The sequence below is a fragment of the Octopus sinensis genome, linkage group LG1 (assembly GCF_006345805.1).
Source record: "Octopus sinensis linkage group LG1, ASM634580v1, whole genome shotgun sequence".
Taxonomy (NCBI): Eukaryota; Metazoa; Mollusca; class Cephalopoda; order Octopoda; family Octopodidae; genus Octopus; species Octopus sinensis.
In genome coordinates, this window is record NC_042997.1 from 58,151,937 (window position 1) to 58,172,476 (window position 20,540).

Here is a 20,540-nt window from a genome sequence, read left to right on the forward strand (position 1 = left end):
GCTAGTCATACTGTACTCATCATCATCATCATCGTTTAACGTCCGCTTTCCATGCTAGCATGGGTTGGACGATTCAACTGGGGTCTGGGAAGCCAGAAGGCTGCACCAGGCCCAGTCTGATCTGGCAGTGTTTCTACAGCTGGATGCCCTTCCTAACGCCAACCACTCCGTGAGTGTAGTGGGTGCTCTTTACGTGCCAGACAAGGCTGGCAAACGGCCACGATTGGATGGTACTTTTTACGTGCCACTGGCACGGAGGCCAGTCAGGGTGGCGCTGGCTATGGCCACGTTCGGATGGTTTTCTTACGTGCCACCGGCACTGGTATCACAGCTACAAATTCCATTGATGTTGATCGAATAATCGAGCATTGTTATAGATTAATTCATTATGGGAAAGTGTCATAATATCAGCTCAATTGTGTTAATTCATCAACAAAATGTGTCCTTAATGAACATTAGCAAGCATTTAGGATGCAGCAAAATGGCTTGTGTTCAAGCATGGAAGCTTTACTAAGCCACTTGCCAATACAGAGATCAGCAAATATTGGGCACTCCAAGAAAAACAATAGTACAGATGGATTGATGAATTCATAGGCTTTCTGAAGGTAACGAAATGCTAACAGCAGTGCAAGCAATCATCTGATGAAACTGGCATCAGCTTTTCACCACAAACTGTCAGAAACCGCCTAAAAGAATCTGGACTGTTTGGCTGGATTGCTTGAAAGAAACCAATAATTTCTGAGACAAATCAGCAGAAGTGGATCACATTTGCTAAAAGCCATATTGAATAGAAGGCTGAAAAGACTGGTCAAAAGTTATTTGCAGCAATGAATGCCACTTCTGCATCTTTGGATCAGACAGAAAGACTTATGTTAGATGCCGTCCAACAGAAGAATTCCATCCTAAGTGTGTCAAGAAAACAGCACTAGTGGGAGTTGGGGTGGGGGTGAAATGGTGTGGACCATGCTCAGCATTTTAGGTGTTGGTCCAATTGTTAAGGTTGATGGCAGACTGAACAGTGTAGGCTATCTGCAATTAGTAAATGAAAATGTGCTGCTCTTTTTAAATAATCAGATGCTACTGGGGTCTATTTTCCAGCAGTACAATTGCCTCGTTCATAAAGGCTAGGGAAGTTTTGCAATAATTTGAGTGCAACAATATGATGGTTATTGAGTGGTCTCTGCAGACCCCGGATTTGAATTTAATAGAAAATTTATAGAATTATGTTTCTAAAAGAGTTCATGCTAAAAAAAAACAAAAAAATCTGTCCCAATTATATAATTTTATTGAAGAAATATGGCAGAACATTCCAAGTGATTTTTGTGCTCATTTGTCAAACTCCCATCTCCTGCCATTGTAAGGCCGTAATTGAAATTAATGGCTATGGAACTAGATACTAATAATGAATTTTTGTTTGTTGATCGTTTGTGCTGTAAATTTTCAATTTAAATAAAATAATGTTGGTATGGTTATAAACTTATTTTGCTGACAATTTTAATCATTTGAATTAATTGCACATTAAAATTATTCAAATTGTAGAAAGATATATAGCACCTATATCAATTGAAAGAAAAAAATTCTACATAAAACGTAAAAAGTAAAATAGTTTTACGCAGTTTTGTTAAAAATAAATTAATGAAGGGATAGAACTATCATCATCGGTCTTCAACTTATTTTGGCCAGTGTGTATATATACATATGTATATATACATATGTATACTGGCTCTCCATCTTATATTAAGTGTCAAGCTAATATTTGTCATGTATACATGCTTTTGACATTAGTTGTTTTGTTATTTTAAATTTATATATGTATATATATATATATATATGTATATATACATACATACATATATATATGTATATATATATATATATATTATATATATATATATTATATATATATATATATATATATATTATATATATATATATATATTATATATATATATATATATTATATATATATATATATATATGTGTGTGTGTGTGTATTAACATAACTAAGCACCCTGAGAGAAATGTTGGCCATAAGGAGCATCAGATGTGGTGTGTAAGAGAGACGACTGCACTGGTATGGTCATGTGCTGCATATGGATGTGGAGAGCTGTGTGAAGAAGTATCACTCCCTAACAGTAGAAGGAACCCATGGAAAAGGGAAATCCAGGAAGACATGGGATGAGGTGGTGAAGCATGACCTTCGAATGTTGAGCCACACAGAGGCAATGACAAGAGACTGAGACCTCTGGAGATATGCTGTGATCGAGAAGACCCAGCAAGTAAAGTGAGATCACAGCTGTAGCCTGTACCAGTGTCGCATAATCAGCCTATTTAAAAAGCATCTTTGAATCGTCAGGTGAAATGCTGTGCTTGAGGAGACCTATTGAGTCAAGTAAAATCGAAAATCAAAATCACAATCAAAAATGGAAATTGTAGTTGTGGCCAATGCCAGTGCCGCCTGACTGGCTCTCGTGCTGGTGGCATGCAATAAGTACCATTCATGCGTGGGTTGTTGCCAGTGCCACCTGACTGGTTCCCCATGCTGATGGAACATAAAAAGCACCATCTGAACATGGTCGATGTTGGTGTTGCCTGACTGGCTCCTATGCTTGTAGCACATAAAAAGCACCCACTATACTCTTGGAGTGGTTGGTGTTAGGAAGGGCATCCAGCTGTAGAAACATTGCCAGATCAGATTGGAACCTGGTGCGGCCTCCTGGCTTACCAGTCTCCAGTCAAACCAGCCAACCCATGCCAGCATGGAAAACTGACGTTAAACAATGATGATGATGATGAGAGATGATTTATAGGAGTGCAAATAGATGTATAATATCCAACTGAATAAATATAAAATCAGTGGAAATATTAAGTAGAAAAAAAATAAGAGAAGCAAAACATTATTTTCAACTTAGAATGTAAAATATTTCATATATTTAATTTCCTTTATGGTTTTAGCACTTTTGATTTTCATTTTGCTGAATATCGAAAGAATAGGTGAATATTTTAGATAAACAATGAATAAAATTGTAACATGATATTGGAAACAGTGCAAGGCAGAAGCAGATGAGATGGAAGGAGTAGGAGAAGAATGTCTGCTAGTTTAGAATGGAAGAAGAAATACATTTCCATGACAGCAGGTTTTACTGAAATGTTCTAAGTACAATTTTGATTAGGCGTTTTTCTGACACAGAACCTATGTTTGCATGAAGAAAAGAAAACAAACGAAAACAGAATAATATGGAAATATTGGCAAGGTAAACATTCTGTAATTGATATTAAAGTAATACAGAGGTGGAAATTGAAGAGAAAATCACCCAAGGGCAATTTTTTTAATCAAAGGAAAGTATATTTACCTGTATTTCTATTTTATTTTGTTACAAGTTTATCACTTATCAGATTATCAGATCCTGCTAAATTGATGAGCCTGTTGAGTTTAGTATGGATAAAATTCAGTTTGAATTGTTGCATAGTGTTTAAAGAGAAAGTATGGGCTGTGTAAGAGTTTCAGCAGATTACTTAAGTTTTCCAAAAATAAAGATTAAATAAAGCATTTAATATTGAAGTTGTAGTTAGACCAGAGTCATCATAACTCACTGAAGCAAGTCTAAATGCCTGTGGTATAGAATTGGCAAATTCATAGAAGCAGAAACTGTTGAATTAGTAATTAGAGATAGAGAAAACATTGAGTAATAGTGGGCCATTTGTTGCTCCTTCTATTAATTTACTTTTGTTATAATGTACCCTAATCTCATAAATTTATCCTGCTGTCTTCACTCTTCACTTGATATTTATTTACTTCATTAGTAAATTTTACATTGCAATACGTGAATAACAGTGTACTTAGTAACAGATTTCCAACAGGAATATTATGAACCAGTCACTGGCTCGCAACATTCCTGAGTGACATGGAAATGTCTGTAAAACTCACTGAAGAGCAAATATAAGAGTATTCGCTAAAAAACTCTGGTTTTTCAGTTTTCTTGATGATGTATACACATCTTTTGCCTATATACATTAGGATATATATATATATATATATATCGACCTCGGCGGAATTTGAACTCGGAACGTAACGACAGCCGAAATATGGCTACGCATTTCGCCCGGCGTGCTAACGTTTCTGCCAGCTCGCCGCCAATATATATATATACACATATGTGTGTGTGTGTGTGTGTGTGGTGTGTGTGTGTGTGTGTGTGGTGTGTGTGTGTGTGTGTGTGTGTGTTGTGTGTGTGTGTGTGTGAGTGTGTGTGTGTGAGTGTGTGTATGTGTGTGTGTGTATATGTATATGTGTGTATATATATATATATATATATATAACATCATTATTTAATATCCACTTTGCCATACTTGTATGGATCAGATGGAATTTGTTGAGGTAGATTCTCTATAGATGGATGCGTTTCCTGCGGCCAATTCTTGTCTGTTTTGTGTTGCTTGGTTTTGTTTTACTCCAGCCATAAAAGACCAAGGTTGAACCTTGAGATCATGCACAAATAACTGATAGGTTGCTCCACACACTGGATCCCGTTAAATTGAGCTAACTGGGTCTACTTTGCCACCAACTTCAACAGCAACAAAAGTTACTACTACTGCCACCACCACTGCTGCTTCTAAGACAAAAAAATGAAGCTTTCGTTCAGAATTGATGATGACTTGGAAGAATGCATATGCTTTGCCAATTGTTTAGGGAGATGATGCAAACATAGATATTCTCTTTGTCTTCCAGTATGTGGAATGCTGGAGGAAGAGAGAAATGTACCAGCATAGTTGACCTTAGCAGGATTTGAACTCATAACTTAAAGACCAGAAGAAATATTGCAATGCATTTTGTCCAATGTTCTACTGATGCCTAGATGGCTACTACTATATCTACGAAAAATATTTGAATGTCATTTCATAACCACCAACATTACCCATAGGTATCTTAGATACATAATACTATACTGGAAAAAATTTCTTCCAGCTAACGAATCTTTACCACTTCACCATTGATGTCAAAATACCTGAAAATTCCTCAAGCAATTTGATCTTCTCAAGTAATTTGATTCTATTTCTAAAGTGGCTTTTAACATGTGTGCTTGTAGTTTCAAGAGGTCATGCTTATTTAAGAAATCACATCACCAACATTAGGACCCCTTTTATCATTATCATTAGAAGCAAATAAGAATGCTATTGTTATCAAATGAACAATATTTTGACATCTTGTGTGTCTTCCACAGGCTTAAAAATAAACTTGTCAATCTACACAACATGTCGAAATATTGTTCATTTGATAACAATGGCACTCTTCTTTATTTTCTTCTATACATTTCTGGAGAAGTAACCTCAATCATCATCATCATCATCATCATCATCATCATCATCATCATCATTCATCATCATCATCATCATCACATCATCATCATCACATCATCATCATCATCATCATCAATCATCATCATCATCATCATCATCATCATCATCATCATCATCATCATCATCATCATCATCATCATCATTCATCATCATCATCATCATCATCATCATCATCATCTCATCATCATCATCATCATCATCATCATCATCATCATCATCATCATCATCATCATCATCATCATCATCATCATCATCATCATCTTCTTCTTCTTCTCTTCTTCTTCTTCTTCTCTTCTTCTTCTTCTTCTTCTTCTTCTTCTTCTTTCTTCTTCTTCTCTTCTTCTTCTTCTTCTTCTTCTTCTTCATTATTCAGTACTTTTATTTTTATCATGTACTTTCACTTCCCTACTGAGTATAGCTTTGTGTGCCTTGGGTATATGCTTTGGTTTGTTTTGTTGCTATTTTCACTGTATTGAAAGTGCTTTATGTCGGATGTATGCAGTGCCTAGTAGTGATATTTTCTGTATGTTATATATATTCGTAAGTTCTGGTCTTTTGTTTATGTATTTGTTTGTCTGTTTTTTAATCATACCTAATACACCTATTATTATAGGGATTGTTTCAGCTTTTAGGCTCCAAATCCAGATTACTTCTATTTCCAGATCTTTGTATTTTGAGAGACTCTCTGTTTCTTTTAGAGATACAGTGTTGTCTGTTGAGATTGAAACATCAATTAGAAGGCATTTTTTATCTTGGTGATCTCTGACAATTATGTCTGGTTTATTAGCCTTGATATCTCTATCTGTGTGTATTGGCATATCCCACAGTATGGTTGTTTTGTCATTTTCAGAGACCTTTTCTGGGATATGCATATACCATCTTTTTTCTATTGTTATTCCATAGTTTTGGCATAGACTTTGTCATGTCTGTCAATATATTCCTTCTTAGCTAAAATTGGGCAGCCAGAGACTATATGATTTATTGTTTATTAATTATTCAGAGACTATATGATTTATTGTTCATTAATTACTATTAGTAATAATAATAATAATAATAATAATATAATAATATATTATTATTATTATTATTATTATCATAAAAGACATCACACAGTATCCAATAACATGATGTTGTTGATTGAAGATATTGTGTCTACTGGAAGTTTGTACTGCCTGCCCTCAAACTGACAGTACTTTACGCAATATGTGTGCAGTTCCAAGTAATGCTGATTTTTACCATTTACCTAGATTTTGCAATACACCTATATTTTGCAATCTAAAGTTTCCAGCTGTTTCTTCAGCTTGGGTGGTATTGAACCCAATACTCCGATGACAACAGAGACAACCTTTATTTACACTGGATGGATAGGTGTCCTCAACGTTTTGGCTGATGTACTCTCCAGCCTTCATCAAGTGTCTTGGTGGAATTTTGAACCCAACACCTATCCATCCAGTGTAAATAATGTACATAATTCCTCATCTCTAAAATATAGAACAGGGCAACCTTTATGTTTGACTCTCGTAGCTGCCACATCTTGGCAATCTCAATTCTCAGATCTCCATATTTATTAAATTTTTTCTCTTTCTTTCATGATAATATGTTGATCTCCTGGCACTGCCATGTCAATTATTAGGCATTATTCTTCACAAATTTATAAATTTTACATTGCAATACGTGAATAACAGTGTAGTTAGTCACAGACTTCCAACAGGAATGTTGTGAACCAGTCACAACATACTTCTGACATAGTAGCCAGTGAAGGTTTTAGGCTACCCTGTCATGTCTGTACTTGTACTCTTTTTGTGCAAGACTTTCATTAGCACTAACAATATGAGTCACATTTTTGACATTTTTCCCACACATTCTGCAGAGGTTTGTTGCACTTGTGTGGTATATATTCCTTTTCCTTGAGTTGGTGTTCAATACTTGATCCTGGGCAGCGATGATTAAGCTTTCAGTCTTCTTTTTTAGGTTACCCTTGCTGAGCCACCTCCATGACACTTCTTGGTCTTCTAACCCGTTAGTTTCATGGTAGAACTGACCATGCAATTCCATGTGGAGTAGAGTTTCTTCTCTCTTGTTGGCTATTTGTGATCGAAATTCATTAGCATTCTCAAGTCCATTTTTGGTAAATCCTTCTGCATTAGCAGCATGCTGTAGCAGGTCTTGTTTGCTGTTTACCAAATATTCTACCATGTTTCTTCACTCACTGTTGATGCACTTCTGTATGCTAATCAGCCCAAACCACCTTTACACTTCTTCAAGTAGAGCCTATGTTCGCTCACCTTATAATGGAGGGCACCATGGACTATCATTGTCTTTCGAGTAGTGCGATCAAGTTGGTTAATCTCTGCTTGTGTTCATTTCAGGATGTGTGCACTATAGCAGACTACAGCAACAGCCCATATGTTGATGGCAGTCACAAGGTTCCTTGAGTTGAGTTTTGATCTCTGTCAGTTAGGTTGTGATCCTATGGCACCAATTGTGCACCCACAGTTTATAATAAATATACCATATGAAATTCTTACAACTTATTTTCTGCATATCACACATGACCATTTCCAAAAAAGCAGTTCATTCTTTCTTGCTTCCCACAAACTAAAAGTATGTAAGGCATGCTAACTTACTCACTTATACTTAGCACCCACCTTGCTGTCAACATCTTTGAACTTGGCTTCCATGGTTCTCACAAGCCATTCATCTACACCTGGTTTTTCTAGTGATCATCAAATTACAGCACATGATACCCTGTTAAAGGCCTTCTACAGGTAAAAATAAAATGCTAGGTATAGTGGCTTGCTTTTTGCTAAGAACATCTATAGTTGTTGTAGATGTCTCACTAGGAAGAGGTGATCTGTAAGATCCTGTTATGGAATAGACATGAACAGTATATCATCTAAGCTAATTATTTTCTAATCGATTGTGTTAAAACTTTTTGCTATTCTTATAAAACTTGGTCCATCAATTTGACACCTCTGTAGTTGTTTCTTTCTGGAGCATCTCTAGAGCATATTTTCCTGAGTAGCAATGGATGATGATAATGCTATGCCAGTGGTTGTAATTAACCCCTTCTTGTACTCCCTGACTATGTAAATGATTAGTATATGTCTTGCTTTGACAGATATTTTCAGCATCTCAGCTGTTGTCCCTAATGATTCAGCTGTATTCCTTACTTCCATATCCTTGCTTCCACTTCAATCATACAGCTGTCAATTTCAATAGTTAGTCCTTTTTTTAGTCTATTTGAGATAGTTTTTCTCTATTCCATGAATTTTTCTTATTCAGCAGCTTCTCATACTAGCATATTTATACCTCTTCCCGGCATTAGTGAAGGTGAATATATTGCTATCCTTACATAAACCATTTTTCATCCAAGATAGACAGATAGAAGGATGGTTGGGTGAAGGGACAAACGGAGAGAGGGAGAAAAAAAAAAGACAAGTAAAAATAATTCTGTTATCTCAGAACATTAAGTGAAAACAGCTTAAAGTGAATACAATGACTGATTAGCATCTATAGGCAGTTCTTTTGGAATAGAGCAGATATCTACATAGTTGTTGCCACAAATGTAATAACCAAGTTGGTGTGACAATTCAGCTGCAGTACTAAAAAACCAGAACTGAATTTTCTACAACTTTTGCACTATTTCCTCACTATCCACTATGTAGCTAAAATACATTTGAACACTAAACACTCAAGTCTTTTCAAGTTACCCCACTCCTTTTCAACAGTGCAGAAGGATCTTAAAATAGTATGAAAACAGTCCTTCCTCTTCTGATAGTGTGGTAGTCCCGTTAACCATTGTATTGTAAGAATACCACAAAAATTTCTTCATGTCGTTGCATCAAGATCAAATCAATATGGAGGTGCCCATCCATTTTAAACCTACATAAGCAGTGGTGTGTGGACACAAAGTTTCCTTTGTATCCAAGTGGTTCTCTGTTCTATTCAACTGCCTGGCACCTATGGCAAATATCTTCTACTATAGCCTTGGATTGAGTGAAATTGGTTAGAACCTGTATAAACCTGTCATATGTGTGTGTGTGTGTGTGTGTGTGTGTGTGTGTGTGTGTGTGTGTGTGTTTGTGTGTGTGTGTGTATGCATGCATATGTGTGTGCAGGCATGTGGAATAAAAATACCTTTCTTGAAAAATAGGTATGGGTCAATGACAAGAAAGGCATTCTTTCACAGAATACTGCCACAGTAAGACTTGTCTAACCTGTGCCAGTATGGAAAAAGCAGATACTAATATGATAATAATGAGCATGTCTGCTTCAAGCTCAGCACTGCTAACAAAGCAAAGCTAACTCACAAACATGCCAATGAGGGAGTCTCATGTGGTTACTTGACCTTCTGGAATTATCTGCAAAAGAGTACTCTATTTGTGAAAATAAGATGAGGTGGTTGTGGCTTCAGTTTCTTTCATCATTGGTCTACTACACTGGATTTGACTCAAGGTGAAACAACAGTAATAACAAATGCTACAACATATCTCCATTTTTCAGTGATCCTGTTGCTTACATTCATAAGGTGTACATCTGTATTCTGATAACTATTCTCTCTCCCCCCACCACATGCACACACACACACACACACACACACACACACACACAACACACACACACACACACACACGCACGCACGCACGCGCACGCACGCACACACCACACACACACACACACACACACCACACACACACACACACACACACACACACACAACACACACACACACAACACACACACACACACGCACGCACGCACACACACACACACACCACACACACACACACACAAAAATATGAATTCAAGTTTGAATATGTCTTGTTGGTACTGACCTTGAAAATCTGGGGTGCTATCTTCTAATTCATCCTCAGCTGAAGGAATCTCTCCCAAATTTTGTATAATAGTATAACCCCTGTAAGAAGAAGATTATCTTGAAATAGAGAAATTTTAACATTTAAACAATCAATTAAATATCTAAATATCTGAAATGAGCTGTTGTTTATAAATTTACAATACTTAAGTTAATTAACATCCACTTTAGAATGCATATCTATACTATTCAATTTACATTACATTTTGGTTGGTTTGATCCGGATGTCTACATAGTCTCAGTGCAACCAGATAAATATCTGCCACCAGGCCTCTACCATACTATGAAAGTCTTGCTTCCCTGGGTATGAACATGTTAAAGCTGTGACATCTGGCAACTGACTTGGTAGACACCTACAAAATTATTCACCATCTTTCCAATAACAACCTTGAGCACTCTTTTGAATTCCATGTGTCTAACACTTGTAGACATGTTTACAAAGTCAAAAACAACACACCATCTATGACTTTTGGAAACATTGTTTCACACTCAGAATTGCTTAAACATGGAATAAACTACCCACATCAGTTGTTAGCTCTCAGGACTCTACATCCTTGAAAACTTACTTGCTTCCTGAAATTCATCAACGGCACACCTGATGCCCCCACCTCCATTTCATTTTTAAAGATTTATTCACTGCTCACTTCCCAAGCATATTCTATGTACTGTTAATGCAATCTTGGTCACTTTTTCTGATGAGCTGCAGTGCACTTGAGCACTGTATACAATAAGTTAATTATTATTAAATAACAATGAACTTACTGTATTTACTCATATATAAATCATACTCCTATTTTAGTATTAAATCATGATACAAAATTGCTTTCCTTCATGTTCAAACTTTGCCTTGTGTACAGGTTGCTTTCAAGTTTTTCCAGTTAAATTCAGGTACAAATACTGCAACTGTGACACATTCCTAAGTTAAAGACAATAATGCTGTTGACTACTAAGCCTCTTGGGATTTATACTCAATGTTGCAATTTTAGGTTATTTAAATTTACTTTCCAGTAATGGCAGTTGACACTTGATGATAATCAGAGATCAAACCAATCAAAATATACTATAGATATAAATACTGGAAATATAAATGAGATTAATTAGCTTGTAAAATGATAATCTTATAGAAATAGCCATTATGTCACAGTACTACATTTCATCTTTAATTTCAGATTTGTTGGTTGGGAGACTTATGGATAAGTTGATCAAAGGTCAAGGTTAGTGTGGTTAAACATTAGTAGCATTGACTAATATGTTCAGGAGAGATGGTGGTATCATTGGTAATATGACTGGACAATGTCTTGTCTTGACACTGTGTGACTGTTGTAAATGAGGATCACTTGTCATAAAAACAATGTCGTTCATTTCCAATATTCTCTGATAATATGTCTGGCCATGGTGAAACATAAATCTTGCTTGGAAACAGGAGAGGATTGACAACAAGAAGGGCATTGGCTATAGAAAATCTACCTCAATAAACTTCATCTGATTAAGCAAGCATGGAAAAATAGACATTAAAACAATAGTGATAATGATGATGAATGAATGCAAGCTGGATAAAAGAGATGATGTTGACTAAGAATGAAGGATAAACACAGAAGAAACTGATCAAGAAAGAAAGTAGGAAGAAATGGTATGGTCAGATCACAACTGGTTTCATAAATGGGACGATACAAGATTAAGATGACTAGAAAGATATATAAGTCTTGCAAACTTTTCCAACCCATACCACTAACAAAAGTATTAACAAGATAATGACAGCAATAATAATGGTTATGATGATGATGAAGGTAATGATATGATGGTAACAGAATTAGTCTTTTCTACTATAGGCACAAGGCACAAGGCCTGAAATTTTGGGGGAAGGGGCAAGTCGCTTACATTAACCCCAGTTCTTAACTGGTACTTAATTTATTGAATCCAAAAGGATGAAAGGCAAAGTTGACCTCAGTGGAATTTGAACTCAGAACGTAGTGGCAGACGAAATATCGCTAAACATTTTGCCCAGTGTGTTAACGATTCTGCCAGCTTGCCGACTTATGGTAACAGAATTAGTATCAATGTTAAGGTGATGAGCTAGCTGAATCATTGGCATGCTAGACAAAATACTTTGCAGCATTTCATCTGTCTATGTTCTTGGTTCAAATTCTTCCAAGGCTGACTTTTATCCCTTTGGGGTTGATGAAATAAGTACCAATTAAACATTGGGATTGAAGTAATTGACTAAACCCCTCCCTCAATATTTCAGGCCTTGTACCTATAATAGAAAGGATTATTATTGTTAGTAGTAGTAGCAGTAGTTGTAGTAGTAGTAAGGATCACATTAACAAGTGCAACATGATAAAGAGAAACATCTTAATTGCAAACTAGTGTTTCAATGATATTTTTATGTTTCGATGATGTTTCAAATATCTACCTAGCATTTGTTTTTAAACCTGTTGATGTAAATGACAGCTAAAAATACTGAATTAAATAAAAATGAGTGAATTCTAAATTTTATGAAAGTTTTAGTTTGAAACATTTACCGATTTTCTACATTAATTGATTGGAACCAAATCTCTTTCTAGGAAAGTATTACAGCTAAGTGCAATTCTACGTGTGCTTGCACATGTGTGTATGTATGTATATACCATTATATATGTATATATATATATATATACACACACAAACACACACTTTTCCATACACACACATATATATATATACATCTATATTTATGTGTGTGTGTGTATATATATATGTATATCTACATACATTCATGCAAGCATCCATACATAAATTCATACACACATACACACATGCGTGTATATATATATATGTATTTATGTATATGTATGTATATATATATATATATATATGTATTTATGTATTTGTGTGCATATATGTATGTATGTATGTATGTATGTATATATATATATATATATATATATATATATATATATTATATATATATATATATATATATCTGTATGTGTGTATGTGTTAAACATCCAAATAATACATACAAACATACATATACTTGAACACCCCAATATATTAGCTTTCACTTAACTGGCTGATACGCTCACTCTCCCATACATATAAATAAATTTCCACATAAAAGCAATCACATAACACACTGAATACATTGACATATATATATTTACATACAAACACATGTAAGTACCTATTGCAAAGTGCGTGCACACACACGCGTACACACAGACACAGACACACACACACACTAGAAACACATGTAATTTCAATGCAGGAACACACAGGTACATACATCCATGTGTGACAGATTCTATTCTGGATGTCTTAATAAAATTTTCTGTTATAAATGCTTTATATATTTCTTATCAAAAAGATAAGGTTGCACAAAAAGAAATCAAGATATTGGAAGTAAAAGATTTATGAACACAACCAGCATTGTGTCAGTAAGTTTTTTCTCATTCTTTACTAAAGATTACTTTCAATCTACTTGATGACAGCTGCCTTCTAAGTCACTGCATATTTAAAACAGGTTTCAGATAAACAAAGTTACAACCCAATGGTAGAATGTGTAAGTTTTTATTGGTCTTTCACAGATAGATAGAAAGATAGCTAGTTAGCTAGCTAGATGGATGGATGGATGGGTGGGTGGATGCCTGCATGCAGAAAAAAGAGAACATCTATGGATCATTGATAAGGAGTTTGCAATCCAGTACCTAAGATACACTTTTACTTTCATACCCACTACCATCACAGCAAACAGGATATGTACCTATCCACCGGCAGCAAGTGTGGCTAAATCTGGATTCTGGGAGAGGGAATGCAACTCCTTAATTCTTACACTACAAATGATTGTGATATCTGAGATAATAAAAATATGCAAGACCTTAGGATTTAATGGATAAATAAGCAAAAAGCTTTTCTTCACAACCTTGCTACCAAGCAGGTGTCTAATCAAATTTAAAAAGAGTAAAAGAAACATATACATACATATATGCATGCATACATGCATCGATGGATGGACGAATGTAGTAGAGGAGAGGAAATACAACAAGATAAAATGTTTGATGTTTACTGCCATGAAGATCAAATATTCTTGAATGTACATATGGTAAATGAGATCAGATTGAAATTTTGACACATTTTGTGTTTGTGTCATATGCTGAACAGATTTGTATTATAGCAAACAGGATAATTTACTGACTTGTATTTTAGCATTAATAGACAAGATATCAATTAATTATGTGTTCAGAAGCCTGCTTTTGGTGTCTCATGGGAATGTGAAAATTTGCTACAGAATCATTAATGTCTCAATATTAATAATAACTTATCAACCCATATAAGAGTTTATTCAAAATTGAGCTACAATGACAAGGTTTCTTCTATCTGCCAAACCATTTGAATACACATTTCATGCTATGGATCAGTTATTCTGTGAATCTTATACCTTTACTTTAAATACATAACATAAATTAATCACATCATATTTAGCTCTCCTCTGGCATGTCTTTAACCCTTTCAATACCAACCTGGCTGAAACTGCCTCTGGCCCTGTAGTACAAATGTCTTGTTTGCATAAGTTTTGAAATAAAATCTTCCACCAAACTTTAGTCACAATTTATGTTCCTAACACTAGCTTAATGATAATTAAGTTATTTTACTAAATTCTTTGATATATTTAAAATTAATTGAAAAAAACAGAGCATCTCAAAAGAAATTCAGTAATGAAAGGGTTAAAGCATGACTGTCCACAGTTTGTGATTTCAAGCAGTTTATCACTCTTTAAATGTTGTAATTTGTTCATTTATATTTATAAGTAACTCTGCCTTACTTCACCCTTCTACACCCAGTCCTCATAAGAGTATTGTTCACATATCTCGTATATTGCTGCTATGGCACACACAAACATTATACATCATGTCCAAAAAGAGTCCTTCTGATTGGGACATCTGAAATCACAAACATGTTACAACCACTAAACTTTTCATTTACTACATCCTTCTTTTTTTTTTACAACTGCTACAATGGTTCCTGGTCTCCTGAATTAGCATGCTGTGTGCAATCAACAGTGCATCTATCTTTCTTCTTCTCATCTTTCCTATTATGTCATACTCAATTTGTCTGGCCTTTTTCTCCCACACAACTGCAACTAAACAGAATTCACTTCTTGGTCATATTTTCCCAACAGATGCCAAGCTGAAATAAAGCCCATCAACCACATATAATAGGCTTCTTTCAGTCTTTTTCTATCAAATCCACTAACAAGGTTTTGGCTGGCCCAAAGTGCAAGTTAAAAACACTTGCTCAAGATGCCATGCAGTGAGAATGAACCCAAAATCAAGTGGTTGGGAAGTAAGCTTCTTAACCACACAACCATAAATGTATAATAATAATTCTTTCTACTAAAGGCACAAGGACTGAAATTTGGGGGAGGGATAGTCGATTACATCTACTCCAGTACTTGACTGGTAGTTAATTTATTGACCTCGAAAGGATGAAAGGCAAAGTCAATCTCAGTGGAATTTGAATTCAGAAGTATAAGGATGGATGAAATGCTGCTAAGCATTTTGCCTGGCATGATAAACGATTCTGTCAGCTCACTGTCTTACAATAATAATAATAATAATCTTTTCTACTCTAGGCACAAGGCCTGAAATTTTTTTAGGGATGGGGCCAGTTGATTAGTTCAACTCCAGTACACAACTAGTACTTAATTTATGGACCCCGAAAAGATGAAAAGCAAAGTCGATCTTGGTGGAATTTGAACTCAGAATGTAAAGACAAATGAAATACCTCAAAGCATTTTGCCCAGCATGCTAACGTTTCTGCCAACTCGCTGCCTTACAATAATAATAATAATAATAATAATAATAATAGTAATAGTTTCAAATTTAGGCACAAGGCCGCAAGTTTGGGGTAGGAGATGAATCGATTACATCAATTTCAGTCCTCAACTGGTATTCATTTTATTGACTCTGAAAGGATGAAAGGCAAGCCAGTCTCAGCAGAATTTGAACTCAGAACATAAAGACAGATGAAATGCCACTAAACATTTTACCCGGCACACTAATATTTCTGCCAGCTTGCCACCTTAATAATAATAGTAATATTAATAATCCTTTCTAGTAATGGCACAAGGGCTGAAGTTTAGGGGCGGGGGGACTAGTTGATTACATTGACCCCAGTGTTTCACTGGTACTTAATTTATTGATCCTGAAAATATGAAAGGCAAAGTCGACTTTGGTAGAATTTGAACTAAGAATATAGCGATGGGCAAATTCTCCATCTCAGAAATTTCCAATAAAATTGTCCCTCTCTGTACTATTACTGCTACCACTAGCAACAGCATCCAATACTGCTTTCTTGTAGAATCTTACAGTGTTTAATGACATGCTTGATGAAGTCTTCTGTCAGTGATGTCATGTTTCCTTATTGACACAAAAACTTAACATATCACTAACATTTCAAGTTTTCCCTCTAGTGTCAGCTTGTTGACTGATGGTTTATCTCTAGAACATTTCTGTGGCTTCAGCAAAACAACAGCAACAACAACAAAAGTATAAAGGTCAAGGTTCAATTATCTTAACATTTCCACACATCTAAACATAATCCTCCCACTGATATACTACAATTGTGAAATTAATGTCTGAGATACTTTGTTAAAATATTGTTAATGTCGGAAGAAAGGGAGTGAGAGAGGAAAGAGAAGGAGGAAAACAAAATAGAGAGAACAAGCATGTGCGTGCGTGTGTGTGTGTGGGTGTTTGCATATATGTGTAGGTATGAAAATGTATGCATTGTGGAATAAGTGGGAGTCAAATAGAGAACTAGAAAAGATGGGGGTGGTATAAATTCTTGTGAAAATCAGGTTTATAAGCTGGTTACAATTATACTGGAAGGACGCTGTGGTTGTTAATGATGGCAATGATATGGCTGTAGTCTAGAGCATAGATCTTGTTATTTTTGATATTGCTGTGTTGTACCTCTCTCCCTGTCAGTCCTGAGTAAGTAAATCTTTAATCAATGACATTCCAGCTGTAACCATCTCATCTTTTTTAATAGAGTAAGTTGCGATATGTGATAGTTTTGGCTGTTAATTTAATTCTATCACATCATCATCATCATCATTTAACATCCATTTTTTGATACTGGTGTGGATTAGATGGTTTGACTGGAGAAGGTATGCTGGAGAGCTGCACTAGATTCCAGTCTGAACTTGGCTTGGCTTGGTTTCTACAGCTGGAAGCCCTTCCTAATGCCAACCATTCTAGAGAGTGTACCAGGTGTCTTTTACATGTCATCAGTACTGGCCACAACCATGATTTCACTTAGCTTGATGTGACTTCTCAAGCACAGAAAATTGCCAGAAATCTCGGTCACTTGTCATCGCTTCTGCAAGACTCAACAACCAAAGCTATCTAATAAAGACTTCCTTGTTAACATTATTGTATTCCTGTAAGTTTTGGTGGTGGTCACATAGAAGGCAGGGTTGTCTTAACTACCCTCAGGAAAACAATGCACTAGGGCCCCTATAAATCACAGTATACATAAATTAGCATTGTCCTCAGGTCTTGTGGGTGCCCCTGACAACAGCCAAGTATGCCATGCTTTAAACCTTTCACATTCAGATTACTCTGTCAAGTGTAATGCTTATATATTCACATTGTTTTGAATTAATCATGTATAATATCGTAGTTTCAAGATTCTGATAATGTGATTGTTTATTTTTAGAATGACATTGTAAAATAGGTGTGAGAGGCTGGATCTGGTCATCTTGTGCATAAAGGAGATACAATATTTGGTCTGGATATAACTATTTTAAATGTTAATGGGTCAAGACAGCCCTAAGTGGAAAAAGGATAGCTGGAGTGTTCTTATTGTTTTTCAGCATTTGTTTTAAGCCATTTACCTCCAAGCATAGTGTTTGGGATTAATAAGATTAATGATGCTTTAGTTCATATAAAGTTTTTGGGTTTATAAGGACTGGATAGGAAAAGCAGAATTCTTAGGCATTATTGTTGATGCTGATGGTGTGGCTGGTGGTGGTCTGATTGTTGTCATTGTTATTATTATTGTAGTTGCTGCTACTGTTATTATGGAAGGCTTAGTTGCATACATATCTTACTATTGTTCGAGTGTGACCTGTTTTTTGATCTGACCTAGGAGAATCATTTCCATAGCTTTCAAGTCATCCAAGACGCATACAGGAATAACTCAGTTGGACAAATATATTCATTGTTTAATTTGAACTCTTGAGAGTTAGCATGTGAAGCAAATCTTATACATGGAGCTCCAGAGGAATTATAATTCTGTGAAAGCTGTACAGGATGGCTGTTATTTTACTTGTAGTGATAGCAGATATTATAATAGTGGCTGCTCTTTCAGTTTTTAGTACTGATTTAATTGTAATTCTTGATATGTTGGTATGGTCCTTATTGCTGTTGGTATTGAACATTCTTAGTCAGATCTCATTGGCATTCACATTAAGAGCAATAGCTGATCTTAGATACTAACTATTTCACAGCTGAAAAGTTAATGTTAAGATGGAGAAAAGTAGAGTCATGTACAATGAGAAACAGCCAAATACAATTGGTTATAGTCAGGTATCACTAGACAGAGTGAGTTGTTGCTAAGTGAAACAGTAGTTTTATAAGACCAATTTTGTATTCAATAATAATTAACATAATATCCAAGACAGGTGGTGCTGCAGTCAGTTTTTGCACATTGTTTAACAGACACAGCAACATGATATTTCAGGCAGAGAAATTCAGGAAACATCAAGTGTTGAGATCTGTACAAGTAACAGCTAATAATAGAGTTATATATAAGAAATCATTCGTGTAATAATAGTATAATATAATATAATATAATATGATATAATAAATATAATATAATATAATATAATATAATATAATATAATATAATATAATATAATATAATACAATAAAATATAAAATATATATTAATATGCCAAGGCTGAATGCATTATGCTCTCATGTGGTTAGCTGAAGGGAGAGGTGAAAAGTGAGAGAAAAGGGAGAGAGGGTTGTTAATGGCATGAAGTAGGAGGAAAGTAATAGTTATTACATTAAGACCAAGTGTATGATGCTGCAGTTCAAGGAAGAGGTGAAGTGAGTGAGAGAGAGAGAGAGAGAGAGAGAGAGAGAGAGAGAGAGAGAGAGAGTGAGAGAGAGAAGAGAGAGAGAGAGAGAGTTGATGGAAAAGAATGTGGGAGTGGAAAGCAGTTGAATGATTTTAGGTATAGTACAATAGAATAATGCAACAGACAATAAAAATACAAGTTTAGCCATTATCTTTTATCTTTTATTGTGGCCATGCTGGGGCACTGCCTTGAAGAAATTTTATCGTAATGAAAATGACCTCAGGGATCTTTTCACTTTCATTGGCAGATTGACAAATTCATTTTTGTAACTAAACACTTTCAAACTTCGAACACTGGTAGAATGTGTCATATAAAACATCTTTTACTCTTAGCATTGTTGAGAAAAGTTTCTATTTACGAAGTCATTTTTGTTAAAGTTGTTGTATTTTGGTAATTTCATCATACAGTTTTGAAAATAACAATGAAATTTTCATGGGTACTGCTAGTATAATATAAATATAATATAATATAATGTGATGTAAGATGGTATAATATAATATAATACAGGATGATTGTAAAGCCTGGATATACAGGCAAAAATGCATATTATCAATGCATAACATTTTCGACAAGGCTTCTGCCATTAGTGATGCAAAGCTTGATGTGCTTTGAAAAATTCACAGGAACTCAGTACATTTCCATCAATTTCAGCACATTAATTCATCCAGACTTTATGCTCACCCTGTATAATATGTTGATTACAAACATAGATGTGAGTGATTAGAAGGAAGTAGAAGTAAAATTGCGAGATGTTCAAACTTTTCTATAGAAGACAATAAGAAATGGTTACAACTAGAAATTGAAATAAATTGTGTTTGGATTTAGCAAGGAAAGAATTTTATTTTATTCAATCACATTAGTTCCAAATAAACACAATTAATATTGGTTAAGAAATGACTATTATCATTGTTTTAATGTCCACTTTTCCACACTTGCATGGGTCAGATGGAGTTTATTGAGGCAGGTTTTCCATGGCTGGATGCCCTTCCTGTTGTCAACTCTCACCTGTTTCCAAGCAAAGTAATATTTCCCATGGTCTACCATGTTTATTTTGCTGGATATTTTGCTGACATTAGTTAACAACAATTATGCAATGTCAAGACAAGGAGACACAAACATATATACACTCACACACACATGCATACATGCTGCAATAGAACTAGGACTTACTTG

General features: G+C 35.1%; 1 protein-coding gene across 2 annotated transcripts in view; it reads right to left on the reverse strand.

Moving 5' to 3' along the window:
• LOC115219747 (MORN repeat-containing protein 1-like) overlaps positions 1 to 20,540 on the reverse strand; it is a 96,338-nt gene that overhangs the window by 9,762 nt on the left and 66,036 nt on the right. For both annotated transcript variants that reach the window (XM_036501250.1, XM_029789988.2), the window contains exon 8: positions 10,197 to 10,276. In XM_036501250.1, coding sequence (XP_036357143.1) covers positions 10,197 to 10,276 — 80 coding nt within the window. The remainder of the gene's footprint in view (positions 1 to 10,196; positions 10,277 to 20,540) is intronic.